Source organism: Somniosus microcephalus, chromosome 1 (assembly GCF_052327205.1).
Source record: "Somniosus microcephalus isolate GS21.2 chromosome 1, FLI_Smic_1.0, whole genome shotgun sequence".
Lineage (NCBI taxonomy): Eukaryota > Metazoa > Chordata > Chondrichthyes > Squaliformes > Somniosidae > Somniosus > Somniosus microcephalus.
In genome coordinates this window covers 399,801,770-399,820,107 of record NC_140987.1, presented here as the reverse complement: position 1 = coordinate 399,820,107, position 18,338 = coordinate 399,801,770, and the positions used below count along the sequence as shown (strand labels likewise).

The 18,338-nt window shown below is 42.8% G+C and overlaps 1 protein-coding gene across 1 annotated transcript in view; it reads right to left on the bottom strand.

Annotated features, from left to right (window-relative positions):
* Positions 1-18,338, bottom strand: part of fhdc2 (FH2 domain containing 2) — an 89,126-nt gene that overhangs the window by 33,115 nt on the left and 37,673 nt on the right. The window contains exons 4-6 of the mRNA XM_085997961.1: positions 13,494-13,596; positions 7,363-7,448; positions 3,891-3,991 (exon numbers count right to left, since the gene is read on the bottom strand). Of these exons, the coding sequence (XP_085854087.1) occupies positions 3,891-3,991; positions 7,363-7,448; positions 13,494-13,596 (290 nt within the window). The remainder of the gene's footprint in view (positions 1-3,890; positions 3,992-7,362; positions 7,449-13,493; positions 13,597-18,338) is intronic.

The following is an 18,338-nucleotide window of genomic DNA, read 5'->3' as shown; positions in this document are numbered from 1 at the left end:
GGTCATTTTTAGACGTCCGAATGTATCTTCGGAGTAATACAGGTCCAGGAGTAGTTAGCCATGACGGGAGTGATGTCCCATGAGAAGAGCGACGCTGGAATCCAAAGAACTGCTCATGAGGTGTAGTATTTGTGGCTGTAGAAAGCAGGGACCGTATAGAGTGCAATGCATCCGGAAGCACTGTTTCCCATTGCTGGTCTGGTAGGCCCCGAGATCTTAAAGCGAGACGTACGGAATTCCAGATGATACCGTTATACCTCTCTACCTGCCCATTTCCGATGGTATGGTATGGTGTTGTTTTGCTTGTAGCAATTCCCCGTTCTGAGAGGTAGTCCTTGAGTTCCCTTGACATAAAGGATGGACCCCGACCTGAGTGAATATAAGCCGGCATGCCACAGAGAGAAAATACCTGCTCAAGGCAGCAGGTTACTGTGGACGCCAGCATATTGGAGCAGGGGAAGGCAAACTGAAAACGTGAATATTCGTCGATCATGGTGAGCAAATATGTGTTCCGAGTTGAAGAGGGCACTGGGCCCTTAAAATCGATGCTAAGTCGTTGCATCGGTTGGGTTGCATGTATGAGTATACCATCTGAGGGGCGGAAGAACTGAGGTTTTAATTCCGCACAAAGCCGGCATTCTGAGCATATTTTCTTTACATCTCCAGTGGAAAAAGGGAGATTCCGTGATCGTACGAAATGTAGCATGCGCGTAACGCCAGGATGACACAATCCATTGTGGACATCCATGAGAGTAGAGGATGAAATAGTGGAGCAGAATGCCCGTGTGAGGGTGTCCGGGGCCACATTCTCCTTGCCAGGCCGATAGAGAATGGTATAACCAAAAGAGGCCAGTTCCATCCTCCAAAGTTGTATTTTATTATTCTTAATTTTGGTTCGTTTTCGATTATCGAGCATGAAGGCGACTGATCGTTGGTCCGTGATCAATGTAAAGTGCTGGCGAGCTAGAAAATGGTTCCACTTCCGTACTGCCTCTATGATGGCTGTGGCTTCTTTCTCAACCGGAGGATAATGTAGCTCGGCACCTTGTAAGGTCCTGGACATAAATGCGACAGGACGACCTTCCTGATTTAGAGTAGCTGAGATCGCCACCTCCGAGGCATCACATTCAACCATGAAAGGGAGATTCTCATCGATGGAGTGAAGAGCCGCTTTCTCCAACTGTTTTTTGAGAAGGTTAAAGGCTGCAACAGCCGCTGTTCCCAGTGGAAATGATCTAGCATGCAGCAAGGGTTGGATTTTGTCCGAAAAATGAGGAATCCATTTAGTGTAGTATGCAAACAGACCGAGAGCCCGACGTAAAGAAGCCGGATTCTTAGGTGACAGGAGCTCTTGGAGCGGGCGAAGTCTTTCTGGGTCTGGCTTAATGATACCATTGCCTACGCAGTAGCCAAGGATGTTGATGGTCGGTTGCGACTCAACAGATTTGGATTCATTCAGGGTCAAATTACGGCGATGGAGGGCATCCCGAAATTTTTGGAGGTTGGCGTCGTGTTCCTGTTGATCGTGACCTGCAATGGTAATGTTATCAAGATAGGGAAAAGTGTCCCTTAGGTTTTCCTGCTTAACCAGGCCATCCATTGCCCGTTGGAAGACAGCCACTCCATTAGTAACCCCGAATGGGAGGCGACGAAATTGGTACAGCCGTCCATTAGCCTCAAAGGCCGTGTACTGCTTATCTGAGACCTTCAAGGGTACCTGATGATAGGCACTTTTTAAATCGTAAGTTGAGAACACTTTGTATTCGGCCAGTTTATTAACCATATCATCAATGCGTGGCAATGGGTAGGCGTCCAAGTCGGTATATTGATTGATGGTTTGCGAATAATCGATGCATAGTCGCTGTTTGTGAGGTTTTAGAGGGTTCTTGACAATGACGACTTGAGCCCGCCAGGGCGACGAACATGGTTCAATGATATCCTCTGCTAGAAGTCGAGAGATTTCAGCCGCAATAAAAGATTGGTCTTCCTGATTAAAGTGCCGCGATTTCGTTATTATTGGTTTGCATCGAGGCGGAATACTGGCAAATAATGAGGGTTCATCAAGTGAAGCTGCTGACAATGCACAAAACGGTAATTTAGACGGTATATTAGAAATAGTAAGTCCGGGTTTGGATCCACCAAACTCAATGGTGAGTTTCTTATGCTGTTTTTGGAAGTCCAGCCCTAAGAGGAGATCACTACATAAGTCCTTGAGCACCGAAAGTCGGGTGGAGGGATACATACGACCATGAAGTGTCATATCAACAACACAAAAGCCGGAGATTCTGGTATTAAGTGATGACTGAGCCATCGCAATTGCCTGGTCCGATGGGAAGACATGTAGTTTCAATTTCGCAACAATCTGTTCCTTAATGAAACTATCAGTACTTCCTGAGTCAATTAAGGCATCTAAGGTATGTGCTTTAATTGAAATTTTTGTGGCTGCATGAGACAGGTTCTGTGGGCAAGCAGCTGTAATTGGTGTCGTTGCACAGAGAGTGGCTAAAACTCTCGGTGTGCTTCTTCGGGAGAGAGCTCGAGAGGAAGCTTGATAGGTCCTAGCTGGAGCATCTTGATAGGCCCTAATTGGGGCAGTTCGGTAGGCCTTAGCTGGATTGGCCCTCGTAGAGGCCCTTGATAGGCAAACTTTAGCAAAGTGTCCTTTTTTTTTGCAATAACTGCAGATTGCATTGCGAGCAGGGCAGGTTTTCCTAGGGTGAAAAGCATCTCCACAAAAGAAGCATTCCTTCCTAGATTGCCAAGAGGCTGCTAAAGTGGGGTCATCCTCCTCTTCTTTATCAGAATTAGATTCCCCCATGATAGGGTTCACCTGAGACTGCTTGAATTGTCTGGTTGCAGCTACAGCAGCAGATCGAGATCTGGGCAGCTGATAGAGGTCTGCATTTCTCTTTGCCAAATCCAGAGAACAAGCTAGGTCAAAAGCTTTTTGTAGCTCAAGTGTTTTACTTTCTAGTAGACGCTGGCGTATAAATGGAGAGGCAATCCCGCAGATGAAAGCATCACGAATCATTTCTTCGCGGTACAGCTCAGCTGAGGCTGCCTGAAAGTTACAATCTATGCTGAGCCTGCGAAGTTCTTGCAGGAATTCGTTAATTGATTCCCCTGGCCCTTGTTGGGCTGTGGCCAGTAGATGTCTAGCATAGACCTCATTTGGGGTCTTGGCATACAGTTTCTTAAGTGCCCGAATCACCTCGTCGTAATTATCCCATTCATCAACATATTCGAACACTTTTGGGGTCACATAATTGATAAGTATCCTCAATCTAGCAGGAGCATCCGCTTTACATTCATCCAGAAAATTTTCAAAAGTACGGTACCAATGCTTCCATACCCTGCCAGCTGCTGGTGTATTCGGGTCCAAGTCCAGACGAATAGGTCTAAGGATTCTCTCCATGATGGGTGGTTCCCTGGATCCTTAACTCCGAGTTTGTCCGAAGGTCTAGTATTTGTGAGTGTAAATATCTAAGTTACTTAAATTGATGTAAGAAAAAGGAGTCTTACCATCAAGTAACTTCAAAGTAAGCTTTAAGTAACTTATAAACACACTATATACAAGAGAGGTCTTTACCATGCCTCTGGTAGAAGCCTCTTACAATACTGAACAGACCAGTATTTATACCAGTCCAACAGGAAGTGACATATGACAGGAAGTGAGGTATGTACACAGTTCATAGTTCATAGTTCACAGTTCACAGGAAGTGATGACATAACTTCCCGGAAGTTATTATTATTATCACATACATTACAGGTATTAAATAGTTTTGAATTTAGCAAACAATGTTAGTAATAATGTACAGAGATCTGAATGTAGCAGCATGTGTGTTCAGATTCACAGAAATGCATACCCTAAATCTGTTTCAGGATCTTACCATGTGCAGCCTCTGTGAATGTACAAATAGATGCCAAAAGCGATTTTATTTGTGGCTCAAATTCGTCCTTAAGGATCATGGCTTCCAAATGCAAGCAGTAACTGCAAAATAAACCATATTTATTCCCAAACATCAGAATCAGCAAAATAAAAGTTCCTACAAACACCAGGGTCAGCAATATATACATAATTTCCCCCTCCAACTTTTTTATTTGTAATTTTTCCACTCCTTTCCATCCCCCCCGCCCTTTCCTTTTGTTTCACTCTCCCACCTGGCAGCTATCTCTTGCCCTGCCAGTACACTTCACACCTAATCTCAGCCTATTACCATCTCGTTTGGCTTCGAATACCTTTTATTGTCTCTTCTACTTCTTTTGTCTCTTTCACTTCTTTTGTCCGATTGCAGCCCTGCCTTCGATCTATTTTCTTTTCTTTCCAGTTTTGAAGAAGGGTTCGACCCGAAACGTCAACTCAAATTTCTCTCCACGGATGTTGCCTGACCTGCTGAGTTTTTCCAGCATTTTCTGTTGTTATTTCGGATTTCCAACATCTGCAGTATTTTGCTATCGTTGACAATACAAATTGAGCGCCCCGAATCCGGCAACATCGGGACCAAGGCCAAACTGGTTTTCTGTTTTTCCTTCCGGACTTCAGAACGTGTTTCTGATGTCCGAAGTCCGGAAACACCCGAGCACAGGTTGCGATATTTCCGGACTTCGGACATCATAAACATGTGCCAAGTTCGGAAATGCCTGGGCCCAGATTGCGCTATTTCCTGCTTTTGGTAAGCCTCCCTCAGGGTGTCCGGATTCCGGAACATTTTACGGATTCCGGACCCCTGCCACCAATCGTCCCGGAGTACGGATTCCATAACATTCCGGATTCGGGACGCTCAGCTTGTATAAGAAAACTTTGGAGCTTTTAGAAGTTTAATTAAAGTGGTGCTATCATGTTACTGACATAAGGCCATACCTTCAGTGTCTGTGATCCAAATCAAAGATCCAAACAACATGGACCCACAATAAATTTCACAGTAGGAACAACCAAAATTGAACAAACCACTCACTACACATACTTGGGCTTAAAAATCAGTTCTACGGGAAACTTCAAACTGGCTGTGAATGAACTGAAAGAGAAAGCAAGAAGGGCTTTCTATGCCATCAAAAAATCAATCCAAATAGAAATCCCAATTAGCATTTGGCTCAAAATTTTCAAATCAGTAATTGAACCAATTGTACTCTATGGCAGTGAGGTCTGGGGACCACTAACACAACAAGATTTTGCAAAATGGGACAAACACCCAATTGAGATCCTACATGCGGAATTCTGTAAAAGTATCCTCCGGACTCAAAGGAAAACAGTAAACAACGCATGCAGGGCGGAACTAGGCCAATACCCATTAATAATCACTATCCAAAAAAGAGCCACCAAATTTTGGAATCACCTACAAATGAGCAACCCCCAATGCTATCACTACGACGCCCTGAAATGCCAAGAGCTGACCATAAAGAAGAATACCCTCAGTCAACTAGTCCTGGGACTCAATAAAGTAACTAATAACAATACTAACAATAACCAGTCCCAGGACAGTGACAGGGTAACACAAAGAATTCGACCCAACACAATCGTCGCAAAGCAAAAGGAAAAATATCTGTCATATTGGGCAGAAACAACAAAAACCCAAAGCAAACTCAATTGCTACTTGGCCCTAAACAGACAATACAACATAGCTGATTACCTGACCATGGTAAAGGATAGCAAACTGAGAAGAACCTTGACAAGGTACAGACTTAGCGAACATAGCCTAGCGATCGAAAAAGGCAGATACAGGCAGACCAGGCTGCCAAGAGAAGACAGGATATGCTCTCACTGCAGTCAGGGAGTAGTTGAGACAGAGATGCACTTCCTCACAGCCTGTGGAAAATATCAGGGCATCAGAGAGAATTTCTACCAAAAATTCTCACAAATATGCCCTGAATTCAGAAATCTGACTGACAACCAAAAACTCCCATTCCTACTGGGGGAGGAGAGAAGCTGTGTAACAATGGCGGCACACTATGTTACAGCTTGCCATGAACAGAGGGACAACCAGTAAACTAAGACAAGAGTATATATAAACAAGGCGAATGTATGTTTGTAAACTCAGGGATGTACCTGTTTATACACTGTATGAATGGAACCGCGTTTATGTGTTCAACCATAAATGTATTTTGATGCTTTGGCAACATAAGATGTACCTTATCATGCCAATAAAGCGATTTGTATTGTATTATTGTATTATTGTCTGTGTTTCATTAAGTGCACTGAGTAAAGGAGCATAAGCTGTATCCTACAAGAATTCAATATCGGCTTCTTTTCATCACACTAATATGGAGCCAGTTGTCTTCTACTAGCTTACTTCATTAGATACAAATGGAAATATTAATCCTAATATTGGCAGGATCATCTGTGCTCCCACCACCACATATAGGCATGGATCTTAAAACGTAGCAAATATTTGTTCAGTGTGAACTGTGTTTTGGCGTTAAAATGATGTGTCAGTCAGGGGTGAGACATGCCAGTCTAAACAAACGAGTCATCCCAATCCCAGATTTGTTTTTTTATTCTGAAATTCGATACTAATAATTCAGCCCTACAGTGTAAGCTTCATTATATTGTGACGAGCATCTTTCCAACCTTTCTGCTTCTTTGTACTATTTCAACTGTAAATAAATCTGGACAGTACTTTGGCCTATATATTGTGGTCCAGTGGTGTAATATTTTCTGCCTTCTGAGGTGACAGGAGAAGCTGGTGAGCATCCTAATTACTTGCTAGAAAGTGATTTATTGCAATTCAGGTTAATCATTAGACCTAGAATATGCTAACCCATATACAGCAGAGTTTATATGGAAACTGTTGTAACACCATAAGCTTAAGAAAAGATGTGAAAAGGCCTAACCTGTAACAAGGACTAAGTGGGAGGTGAGGGAGAAATTACAGTGTTGCATAGTGGAGGTTGGGTTGGGGGAGAAAGGACAATGATGCCAGAGGAGGTAGAGGCATTCCGAGGAGGTGGTCTGTTGTGTAAATAAGGAGCTTAGAATTCTCCTTCCCTTCAGTATTATCCTGGCATAGTTGTAGGTTTCGGCCATTAAAAAATGGAGATGATACCACTTGTGGTTGTCAAGCCATATCTGACAGTGGGCCATCAGCCATGTGTGTTTGAGCCTGCAGCCCTCACATCTGAGGTCACAAGTCAAGAGGGGTGCAAGTGATATACCATATGGGACCTGGTGGTTACACAATAGCTGTGTAAATATAGTACGCCCTCCTTCTCTCAGTGTAAAACTGCCCTGCGTGTGCTGCTTCCGAGTGCAATCTGCTCGATAGCTCCAATAAATTCCACGAATTTGAACAGATACAGTCCTTATGCGAGTTGATTATCTAAGAACATTAGTGAAGTGGTTTATTTGCTAAAATGTGATTGTCCTACCTTGGCACTCTCACCAGGAGTAGCATAAAGAGATCTGCCTCAGACAGTTTACTCTGGTCTCCTTGGAACATTTTTAGGCGCTTCACCTGAAACAGTACAACAAATTCAAATAAGGCGAGTGAATCTACTGTGGTATTGCTCACATATAGTCTGGCACCTTGAATATCGTTTTTGATGTTTACTATGTTCCTGTTGCAGTCTAAATGTGACAGCACTTCACCCATCATTGCATTAAAAAATTATTGAAGCATTATATCATTTAACTAATTGAAGTAAAATTAGAGCATATCTTACTGATACTGAAAAATATAGACCTCACAGATATATTTGTAATACTGTTCACCTGTAACTGTACAAAACTTGCCGATGATGCAAGCAACTTTTTTCTTCTCTTCCCAAAGCCTCGTAAACCCAATTATTTGCATTTTAAAATGTTGATTTTTTTCCCCTGTCTCACATTAGATTTGCAATATTTGCTTACAGTGCAAGTACTTCATTTATTTGTTTATTCTTCTCCCATCCCTCCTTTTTCTCAGTTATTTTCATGATTATAAAATATACTTTTTGCCTGTCCTCATTTACCACTTAGGATCTGTTGTTCTTACTGAAGCTCTCACTGGTGTAGCACGATGCAGGGATTTTTTCCCCCATTGTCAAGTCTCTAGTGATCAGTATCTGAACAGGTAGTTATTCACGATGGAATGGGGAACAACCCAAAAAAAATCCCAAACAACGCCATTAACTCAGAATTTTTATGTCATAGCTTAATCTATATGAAATTCTGTATAAAGGAAACCTTTTTTATTTTTTATTGCTGCTGGCACGCCATAGTTGTTATTTGTAAATTTGGTTGTCGCAGTACACTCATAGGCCGGAATTTTGCCAGCGTTCAGCGGACGGGATGGGTGGCGGGTCAGCTGTTAAATTTTAAAACGTGTACACTGGACTTTCCTAATGTCGGGTCTGTCAGCACTGAGCAGACCCGACAGGCAGTGGCCGGGGGGGTGGTCGGGGGGGGGGACAATTAAAATCATTAGTGGCTTATCAATGGTTTTTTCCCAGCTTTTTGGGTTTGACCGGCTTTCCACTGTGCCTAGACCTTGTCTGTGAAGCTGAGGTGGGAGGTCAGTGGCCATTGAATCAGCTAATGAGTTGACAGCTGATCCAAAGATGTGCGGGCTAGGTTGATTGGCTATGATAAATTGACCCTTAGTGTTAGGGGGATTAAATACGTTGGGTTATGGGGATCGGGTGGGATATGTGTCGGTGCAGGCTCGATGGGCCGAAATGGCCTCTATCTGCACTGTGGGGTCTGTGTGTGATTCTGTGTGAAATGTCAAGTCAAAGCTCCCAGCTGATTGAGACATGTTCCTTTAACCAATAACTTCTCTAAATTGCATTTCCACTACACATTCAGGATGCTGCAAGTCTTTACACAAGTCTCCAACTAGTCTGACCTCATTACCTCTCCCACCATTGACAGGTCGCTTCTGTCATCTCTACTTCATCTGCCATCTATTCCATCAGCATGGGTGCCCTTGAAACTCTCACCTTGGTCCTCAGAAACCCACCACGATCAGCCCCAGCACCAGCATCACCACGCACACCAGCAGCACCAGCAACAACACCAACCTTCTCAACAATCACCTGATGCTGCACAGGACACAGGGCATCAGCACCCAACCACACTGCTGCCCGGGAGGCCAAGGATGACCTCACCATGGCCAGATTTACTTCACGTGACGCTGTACACTCTGGCTGCCACATGATGCGCCAGGTTGGCACCACCCCACATCAACAACATAAAGCATCCCAACAATGCTCAAGCCATTCCTTTCACACTCATCAGCATTGCAGGGGATACCATTATGTCTCACCAGTCACTGCAACTCACTAAGCCACTTCCAAAGGTGTACACAAATCTGTCCAAGAACGCAAAGTGTTGAAAATAAAGATTTCAATGTTTGACACCACATTAACAGAAACTTTACATGAACATTGGCTAAAACATCCAAGTGCCTACCCTTGTGTATTGTTAGTTGGTATGATTGCACTAGGATGAGGGTGAGTGTGAGGGGTGGTGAGTGAGATGGGGAAGTGATAATGTAGATAGAGAGGGATGGGTGGAGGTGCAAGGTAAGTTGGTGTGAGTAAGGATGTGCAGGAGTAGGGTAGAAAAGGCAGGGTGATGGGGATGTGAAGAGTAGCACAGCTGGATGAGGTTAAGTGTGGCTTTGCAGTAACGTTTCTTGATCTACTGAGATCACTGAAAGGTTTGCGCCACTGCAGCAGGTCCTTCTGACAACATCACTGCTTATGCCCTACTCTGCAATGTGCAACCAGGCTGCGTTAGTGTCCTGGGGAGGTCTCTTCCACCTATGGGAAGGGAAGAGGACCTCCCTGCGTGCTGTGTCTCCCTCCATAAGTATATGGAGGGAGTCATGGGAGAGCCTGGGTGCAGCCCTGCACCACTGTTCAGTGTTTGTCAGTGTTTGCAGCATCTCAATGCTGTAGAACACTGACAGCACAAATGTCAAGCTAAATTTGGGCATGGTCACTTTAAGGAAACTGGCTGATGACGGAAATGACATCATCAAACCAGCTTCCTTTAATTGGCCGGGAAACTCGCTATGCGGGCATAACAAGCCTAATCATCGGAAAGTCATTTCGGAGGCTGGAATGGAGCCAGCAGTGGGATCGAGATCCGCCACCAACATCGCCCGCCATGGACCTGCCGAGGTTCGTAAAATCGCGGCCATAGTTTTGTAGTTCCACAGGAATAATGATAAAACTGCAACTTGTATGATTTATTTCTCTCAAGTGCACAGAATTTGTCCACAGTAGCTGGATATCTGCAGGATAAATGCCCAGAAGAAATTTCCAACTCAAGCATCAAAATCTCACCTATCTGGGGAAAGCTTCTTGCAGGTATTTCTAGCATCAAATTAACTTAATAGATAAGTTTAATGGTCTTTTTTCAATACTGTAACTTTTTTGTGTTAAATTATAATGGCCAAGAGATATGGGCGCGCCATTTTTGGATGCATGAGAGGCGCAGGGATCAAGCCAGCAAAGTGGGATGGAAGATTGGACTGCTGTGAGGCCAGCAGCAACCCTCAGGCATATGATTAATGAGTACCAGGAAAGGGGGCGACTGCGGGGGCTGCGAGATTGGGAAGTAGTGGTGGTTGGGGGTGGGGGTGGGGGTGGTAGCAATGGCCAGGAGGGAGGTAGTGGTAGCAGGTTGCGGGGGTGGGGGGGCGGTGATGGTAAGAGGTGGTGACTGCTGGGGTGGGGGTGCACGGTGACTGGCAGTGTCCTGCGTTCTTTGAATGTGGGGTTGGGAGGAGCCCTTCTACTCATCCCAGATTCATATTCAGGTAGTTATATATTGGACCACCTGTTAGGTCGCATGTCTGTTTCAGGCGTGGGCACTGCACACCGATTTTTTTGACCTTTACCAATATGGTGGACGGCGCACTTCCAGCTTATAATGACCATATGCTTCCTGCCCACCATATTGGAGGATTAGGAGGTCATTTAGTGCCTGAAAAATGGGCTCTTCGTAGCTGAATTTGTAGGCTGTTATTTCTAGCTGTATGCAGTATCCAAGTGAAGTAAGAAAATGACAGTTGAAAACAACATAAGGAATTTATTTAAGTGGTTGCTTTTTCTGGTATTTGCTGGTTTGTGAATGGATTTGTTTGGTAGGTTTTCTGCTGGTTACTTGTTCCGCATCAATAATTTTGAGTTGTTCACATTAGTTAATCACTTGTGGGTAAGAGCAAAACTAAAGGCCATCAATATAAGATAGTCACCAAAATATCAAATAGGGAATTCAGAAAAAACTTCTTTACCCAGAGAGTGGTGAGAATGTGGAACTCGCTACCAGAGGGAGTGGTTGAACCGAATAATATAGATGCATTTAAGGGGCGGTTAGATAAGCATATGAGGGAGAAGGGAATAGAGGGTTATGCTGACAGAGTTAGATGAGGAAAGACGGGAGGAGGCTCGACTGGAGCATAAACACTGGCATAGACTGGTTGGGCCGAATGGCCTGTTTCTGTGCTGTATATCCTATGTAATCCTATGTAATCAGATATTTGGTTGGTAATTTAATAGATAAGTGGTTATCTGAGCCAATCACAATTTCTTTGCCCGAAGAATGTACGATGTTTGGAGATGTATTGCCTTTGAGACCGCACTTTCATATGTGTCACCTTTGAAATTGATGAATGCCCACTCATCACAAGATGTTTAATTATATTGCTTTTAAAAACTTAGTATCCTTGTGTTCAAGTTTTATTGTATGCATGCAGCCTGATATGTTCCCTGGGACAAATCAAAAATAAGAATTTTTGCAGAATATCATTAGGTTCTCTTATTTGTTGGCTATTTTCTTTTCCAATCCGAAGTGACCTGGCTGTAGCATCTCACTTGAGAGTTGTGGTAAATATGACACTTATTTCTTCTGAAGTAAAATACCATTTGAAGGTCACAACTGAGGGATGACATTGTTTTCAATTCATGGATCATAGTGAGTTAACATTACATATGTTTTGAAATCAGTGCCATCTGCATTATTTTTATTGAGAAATGAAGGTGATGCGCCAATATCTATTCTGTAGGATACAGCAGGGTTGATAAGAGAAGTCGAGGTAAATCAAGAAGTAGTAATTCGGTAGTACTAAGCCTGAGTAGGGGGAAGGGAAGACTGGAAGAGTTAGAGTTCCACAGTTTTGAGGTCGTGGGAAAGAATGAGTTACAGGCAGAGACAGTGAGATGAGTCTTGATTTTAATACTGTGAGAATAAAGGGAGCGAGAGCGTGGAGGACAGTACATTAGGGGTTTAACAGAAACAAGGGAAGAATGGGAAGCAGTGACCATGATATAGTACTGATAAAAAAGAGAAAGACAAAAAGATTTCAACAGAGAAAGAGATAGAGAGAGAGAGAGAGAGAGAGAGAGAGGGAGGGAGGGAGAGAGAAGTAAAGTTAGAGGTGAGAGAGGCATCACCTATCAAACCAGAAGTTTTTTTTCTTGCATCCTGTTCATGAATTGAAGAGGAGTGCTGGAATATCCTCCCCAAATGTGAGAGCAGTATTGAAGTCTCAGCCACACTTGGGCTTTATAGAGCAGTTCAGTGGAAAAAATGTTTGGCAAGAACAATTAAACCAAGCTCTTTGAAGTAGCTTTAACAATAGAGAAAATGTGTGAGTTCCATTTGAGATCAGAGGAGACAATAAAGTGAAGAATGTCAGTAATTGAAGAAGAAGTAAGGGTGGAGACATTAAAAGTGAGAAGTGGTAGCTGTTGGTTGTACTTGTGAAAGACATGAATAAAGTGTCTTCAGAGAATTGAAAGATCATTGCCCCATCAAATGTCATGGAAAAAATCATGATTTAAGTCTAAAAATTACTGTTGGCATTATTAGTATTTATTTTGAATAGGATAACACCTCTGATATGATCCGAATACACCAAGAGATTTTATGCTAATAACAACAAAAATCATTTCTAGGCTTTAGTTTTTTAACAATTGTAAGAGGAATGAAGGCTATGAGCACTGAAGGTGTGCGATCTGAAGGAAGCTGATGAAGGTGGTGTGGAATCACCATCAAAAGAGTAAAACATTTTTGGCAAATATCAATCACAATGTTAACACATGGTTATCCTGAAAACCAGAAGTTCAATGCCACAGGAATGGTTTCTTATTGAATTCTCCATCTATGCTAATCACAATCAGATGACAAGGGTTTAACCAATCAACTGCTATGGACAACAAGAGGATTAAAAAATGAAACTGAACAATTCAGTATTTCCAGAACACTAAGTGAAATCAAACGGTGTAGAATAAAACATCCAATGTACAAGGGGGGAGGGGATCTACTTTTTGTTCTTTTAATAATTCTGCAGTAAATTTGAATAAAGGCTAAGCTGCTGTGGTTATATTTTGGTTGGCCTAAAGCACAGTAGGTGAAGAATCACAATTGCTGCAAGGTGCTGAGAGAAATCATTGCAAGTGAAGCACACAGGCTGGGGGAAATAGATTTTACTTTAGCTTTCTGCAAGCTCTAAACCACATTCAAGAGACTTTCATCTTAAGATAGTCCTCATAACTGACGAATTTACCTCTTCAGCTTCTGGCAGTAGTTTCAGCAGCTTAGTCAATTCTTCAGCCCCATATCCTTCAGCAGTTCCTTGTTTAATATCTTCCACAATCTCCTGCACCGATCTTGGGAGGGAAAAATTGATCAAACTCAGTACCATGTTATTTACACAGTGATGGCTGCAGTAGATTTAAGAAATAGTGTTAGGAAAAGGATTTTCGGCCCAATTCTCTTGATCTGTTTCAGTGGCACAACTGGCACCAGACTGGGATCTAGAAAAGCTTCACTTGGTTATTCTAGTTTTTAGTCCCTTCTTAATTATTCAAACCTTCATTCTTGAAACCTCCAGCAAATGATGTCCTTACTAATGAAATAAATTTACATTTTTGTTCAGGCTCAAGAAAATTTTATTTCCTCTTATTGGTAGCCAGTTGGCACAGTTAGTCAAATCTAGTACCCTAAACCACATTATTATAATCAAACAAAATGAAAATATCCAGCACATGATGGAAATTTAAAACAAAAAATTGGATAATGCTGGAAATACACAGTACCACTGTCAGCATTTGTAAAGATTTTTTTTTTCAAATGTATCCCTTTGTACGGAGAAATGGTCACACCCAAAATATTAACCGTTTCTAAGCAACTGCATTCAATCTTTTTCTCCACATACTAAAGCAGCTATTATCTCCTCCAAAGAGGTGATCTATTACATTTCTATAGTAACAAGTTTCCAATGGATCACCAAAGGAGATATTTTTGAAGTTTTGTTTTATTTTCTGGAAATCAGAGATTTCACCTCTACAGGGATAAAATCTCCTCGGTTAAAAAGTTTAAGAGAGCGTATTGATATTTTCAATTTAGTAGCATGACTAATTTGTAAAAACCTTGTGGATTGGTTAGTCCACGATAATTGCAGGACACAGTATCAACGGTTGGTGTCTCCAAATGCTCTGAGAGTTCATTTATTACATTGATGCTCAACTTATTTCACAGGCAACAAGCCGGGTGGACTTCAAACCAGCCTCTTCCAACCAGGAGTTGTACAAAACAGGGGTGACTAATGCAAAACTGATTAAGATACCAGCAAGCTAGGATTGGGGAAAATACTGTTTGGCAACTTAAGCAGATCGCAGAACTCGGCCAGCTTTGAAGTGCCAGGAGAACCGAACTGTACCCTGTTGGATGAATATTCCACAATTATCATACACAGTCAGATTATGAGCATGTTCAATCATACTTTACACATCACTATAAACAGTGGCAAACCCACCTTGTGGGATTTCAGAAACTGATTCTAGTGTCACATTTTGCTGCGGGCTCAATTCATGCTGACCCAGATCATAAATCTGGAGTGGATGGATTAGAATAATTTGTACCAGAATCAATAGGACTATTGTCCTTCTCGTCAACATTGTCTTCCTCACCAGTATTCTCAACATCTTCACAAACTGCGTAATTCCAGTATATATAGTAACAACCCTCCCCTATTATCCTGGTACACAGTACACGGTCACGTTGAGCTTATCAAAGAAAGAAAAAAAACTTGCGTTTATATAGTGCCTTTCATGTCCTCAGGATATCACAAAATGTTTCACAGCCAATTAATTACTTTTGAAGAGTTGCTTTATAGGCAAATGCAGCAGCCAAATAGCAGACATCCCACAAACTGCAACGAGATAAATGACCAGTTTATCTGTTTCTGGTGGTATTGGTTGAGGGGCAAACATCGGCCAGGATACCAGCAGTTGCCCTGCTCTTCTTCAAATAGAGTCAGAATCTTCTAAGCCCACTTGAGCAGACAGAGGGGGTCTCAGTTTAATGTCTCATCTGAAAGACAATAATATTCCCTCAGTGCTGCACTGAAATACACTAATGAACATTATGGTGAGCCGTGCTGGGATGATGAATGTGTTATTTGTGAAATGTAACTGATCAGAACTGAATAATATAGTTTGAAAAATTGGATTGATTACAATTAGGGGTCAGGAAGAAATTTCACAGAGCTTACACTTGTGATTGGCAATTTCTCTCCGTGAGATTGAATGTGTCACATTAAATTCCATGACAGTACAAATTGTATACGTCCTCCTGTTCACTGATTTCCAGATTTACCATCTGCTTAAGGTGCCTCAACTGATGTTTCCAAATCCCAGCTTACTTGTATCTTAATCAGTTTTACTATAGTCATCCCTGTTTGGAATTCTCAGTTAAATGCAGTCGATTTGATGTCTACCCATCTGATTGTCTGTATGAGGGAATAGGCTTGATGGACTAAAAAGTCGTCTTTCATTCAAGCCATCCTCACACCAGTTCTTAAGTTATTCTTAGAGCAGGTCGCATTCTTGAGATTACTGAATTATTGCCAGTTAGCTAAATGTCCTCCAAAATATGGCTATATGGACTCAGATCTTTTGAGAGGGAGGAAGGAAACCATCTTCACTTTTTTATGGCTGGTTTAAGTGGTAATCTGAAGAGTTGGATGAAGACTATTAAAACATGAGAAGAATAAGATAATATTACCAATGGGATCATTCATTTTTTTATGAAGGCATTAGCTCAGATACCATAGCCTAGCAATTAGATAAGGCGCGAAAACGGGCGGGGGCACTGCCCAACACTATTTGCCTGCGCCCGTTCTAAGTGGTGCAGGAAACATGCAAGATTTGTGCTGCCTGCTCATTATAATGGTTGCAGCGCTGATCTCAGTGCTAAATGCGCTGCTGATTGGCTTAGTGCTCAACGGTGGCGGGGGTGGGGGACAATATCGGGTGCAGTCTACTGACCAATAAAGTTTGGCCTAGGCTCCCTCCACTAGTTAAACGGGAGGTGCTTTGATGCAGAAGCACCTCATTGTCAGATGAAAGGAAGACATGGCGCAACACCTAAGAGAAAGGACAAAACGTTTTTCTGATGTAGCACTGAAGACCTTGGTCCTGGGGGTCCAACGATGCTGGGATGTCCTATACCTGCATGGGGGCAAGAGGCCTTCAAGATTGACCACAAGAAGCATCTGGGAGGAGATCACTCAGTCCGTCACTACAACGAGTGTTGTCCCCAGGACCTGGAACCAGTGCTGCAAAAAGTTTAATGACCTCACATGACTGGTCAAGGTGAGTGAAGGCTTCAGCAAATGCCATATCCCATCATCTGCACCAGAAGCCTTGCACACTGCTCAATGTACCACACCCCCATCACTCACCTACCAACAATCTCTACCTATCACCATTCATACCTCACAATGATAGCTCCACTTCACCCTCACTCGTCTACCACTGCTGCAACACTCGCACCCACATCTCACACCTTGCACACACTGCCAGCTGTTCAACCATGGCAGAAACATCACCCAAACACATTGCACCACACTCACTGACACACTTCCCTTTCTCTTGCAGGCCAGGGTGGCACACAACCGGAGAGAGCAACAGCAGACAGGAGGTGCCCAAGCAAGGCTTGACAACCTGACTGACCCGGAGGAAGCAGTGCTGGACATAATTGGAGGGGCTGTAATAGAGTCTGTGGCGAGCAGAGAAGTGGAAAGCATTGCTGATGATGACAGTATGCTCATACCTAATCCTTCTCACATCCCAATTCCCCCTCATCCCACAATTTCTTCTCACTTACAAGCTGCGAATGGTGTATGCATGGTTATCTTGCTTCCCCCCTCCCCTCACCACAACCCGACACTTGTGCCTTTCTGCTTTCAGATACGCAAGAACTGCAAACTGGCCAGCCTGTCCCTGAAGCTGTGGAAGAGAGTGATGGAGGAGAAGAAGACAACACATCGGCAATGCACCTGACACTCGCAGACACGAGCTCAGAGCATGGCACTGCACATACTTTAGAGGGTAGTATAGAGGCGGGATCTACACGTGATGAGTCACCGGGCGGGAGTGGGTCCTTCTCCTGGAGTACAGAGCCTCTGTGACTTCCCAGATGCAGTGATGGACAGTGAACTGGGAGATGTTAGCTATGTCGCCTGCTCCAGACTGGAAGGATCCTGTTGGGAAAAAATTGTGGGTCACGGCAATGTTCCCTCTAAATTCTTTTGTACTGAGAGGGCCATGAACTCCTTTGAGTGCGACCTTTTCATCCGTGGCCAACTTTTACAACAACAACATTTACAACAACAACAGCAACCACTTAAAAGCATATATACAGTAATGCCATATTGCCACCCCACCATCTCAAATCATGAGACAATCAGACAAGGTTCGATACAGGTTCAACATAACTTCTCTGCTTTTGAATTCTATTCCTCTAGAAATGAAACCCAGTGCTTTATTTGCAATTTTATGTCTTTTTTTAGCCTGCGTTGCTACTTTTAATGATTTGTGAAGCTATACCCCAGATCCCTTTGCACCTCTACCCCATTTAGATTCTTATTTTCCAAGGAGTAGGTAGCCTCCTTATTCCTCCTACCAAATGCACCATCTCACACTTATCTATATTGAAATGTATTTGTCATTTACATGCCCATTCTGCAAGTTTGCTTATGGTAGAATTAATTAAAAGCTTTTAGCTCGTCATGTACAGACTCTATTTAAAAATAAACTTGTCAGAAATGACTGGGATATAAAAGAACTGCATAATAATGCATTAATGTCACTCAGTTACACGTTCTGCATCGACAAACAATCCAAAAGCTCAAGGTGAGCTGAAAGAGGTATATCATTTTGTGCAATTAGTATTAATTTTAAAGTTTTCAATGTATTAGCCCATCCCTCATGTCACTATAGCAATGGCTGCACAAGCAGCAGGGGCAGCAGCTTTCCTATGATGCTGACATGCTGTACATCCACATAAGTGATTAGAATATTAATCACAATGCAACCAGACAACCAACAAATATAAAGTGCTGTAG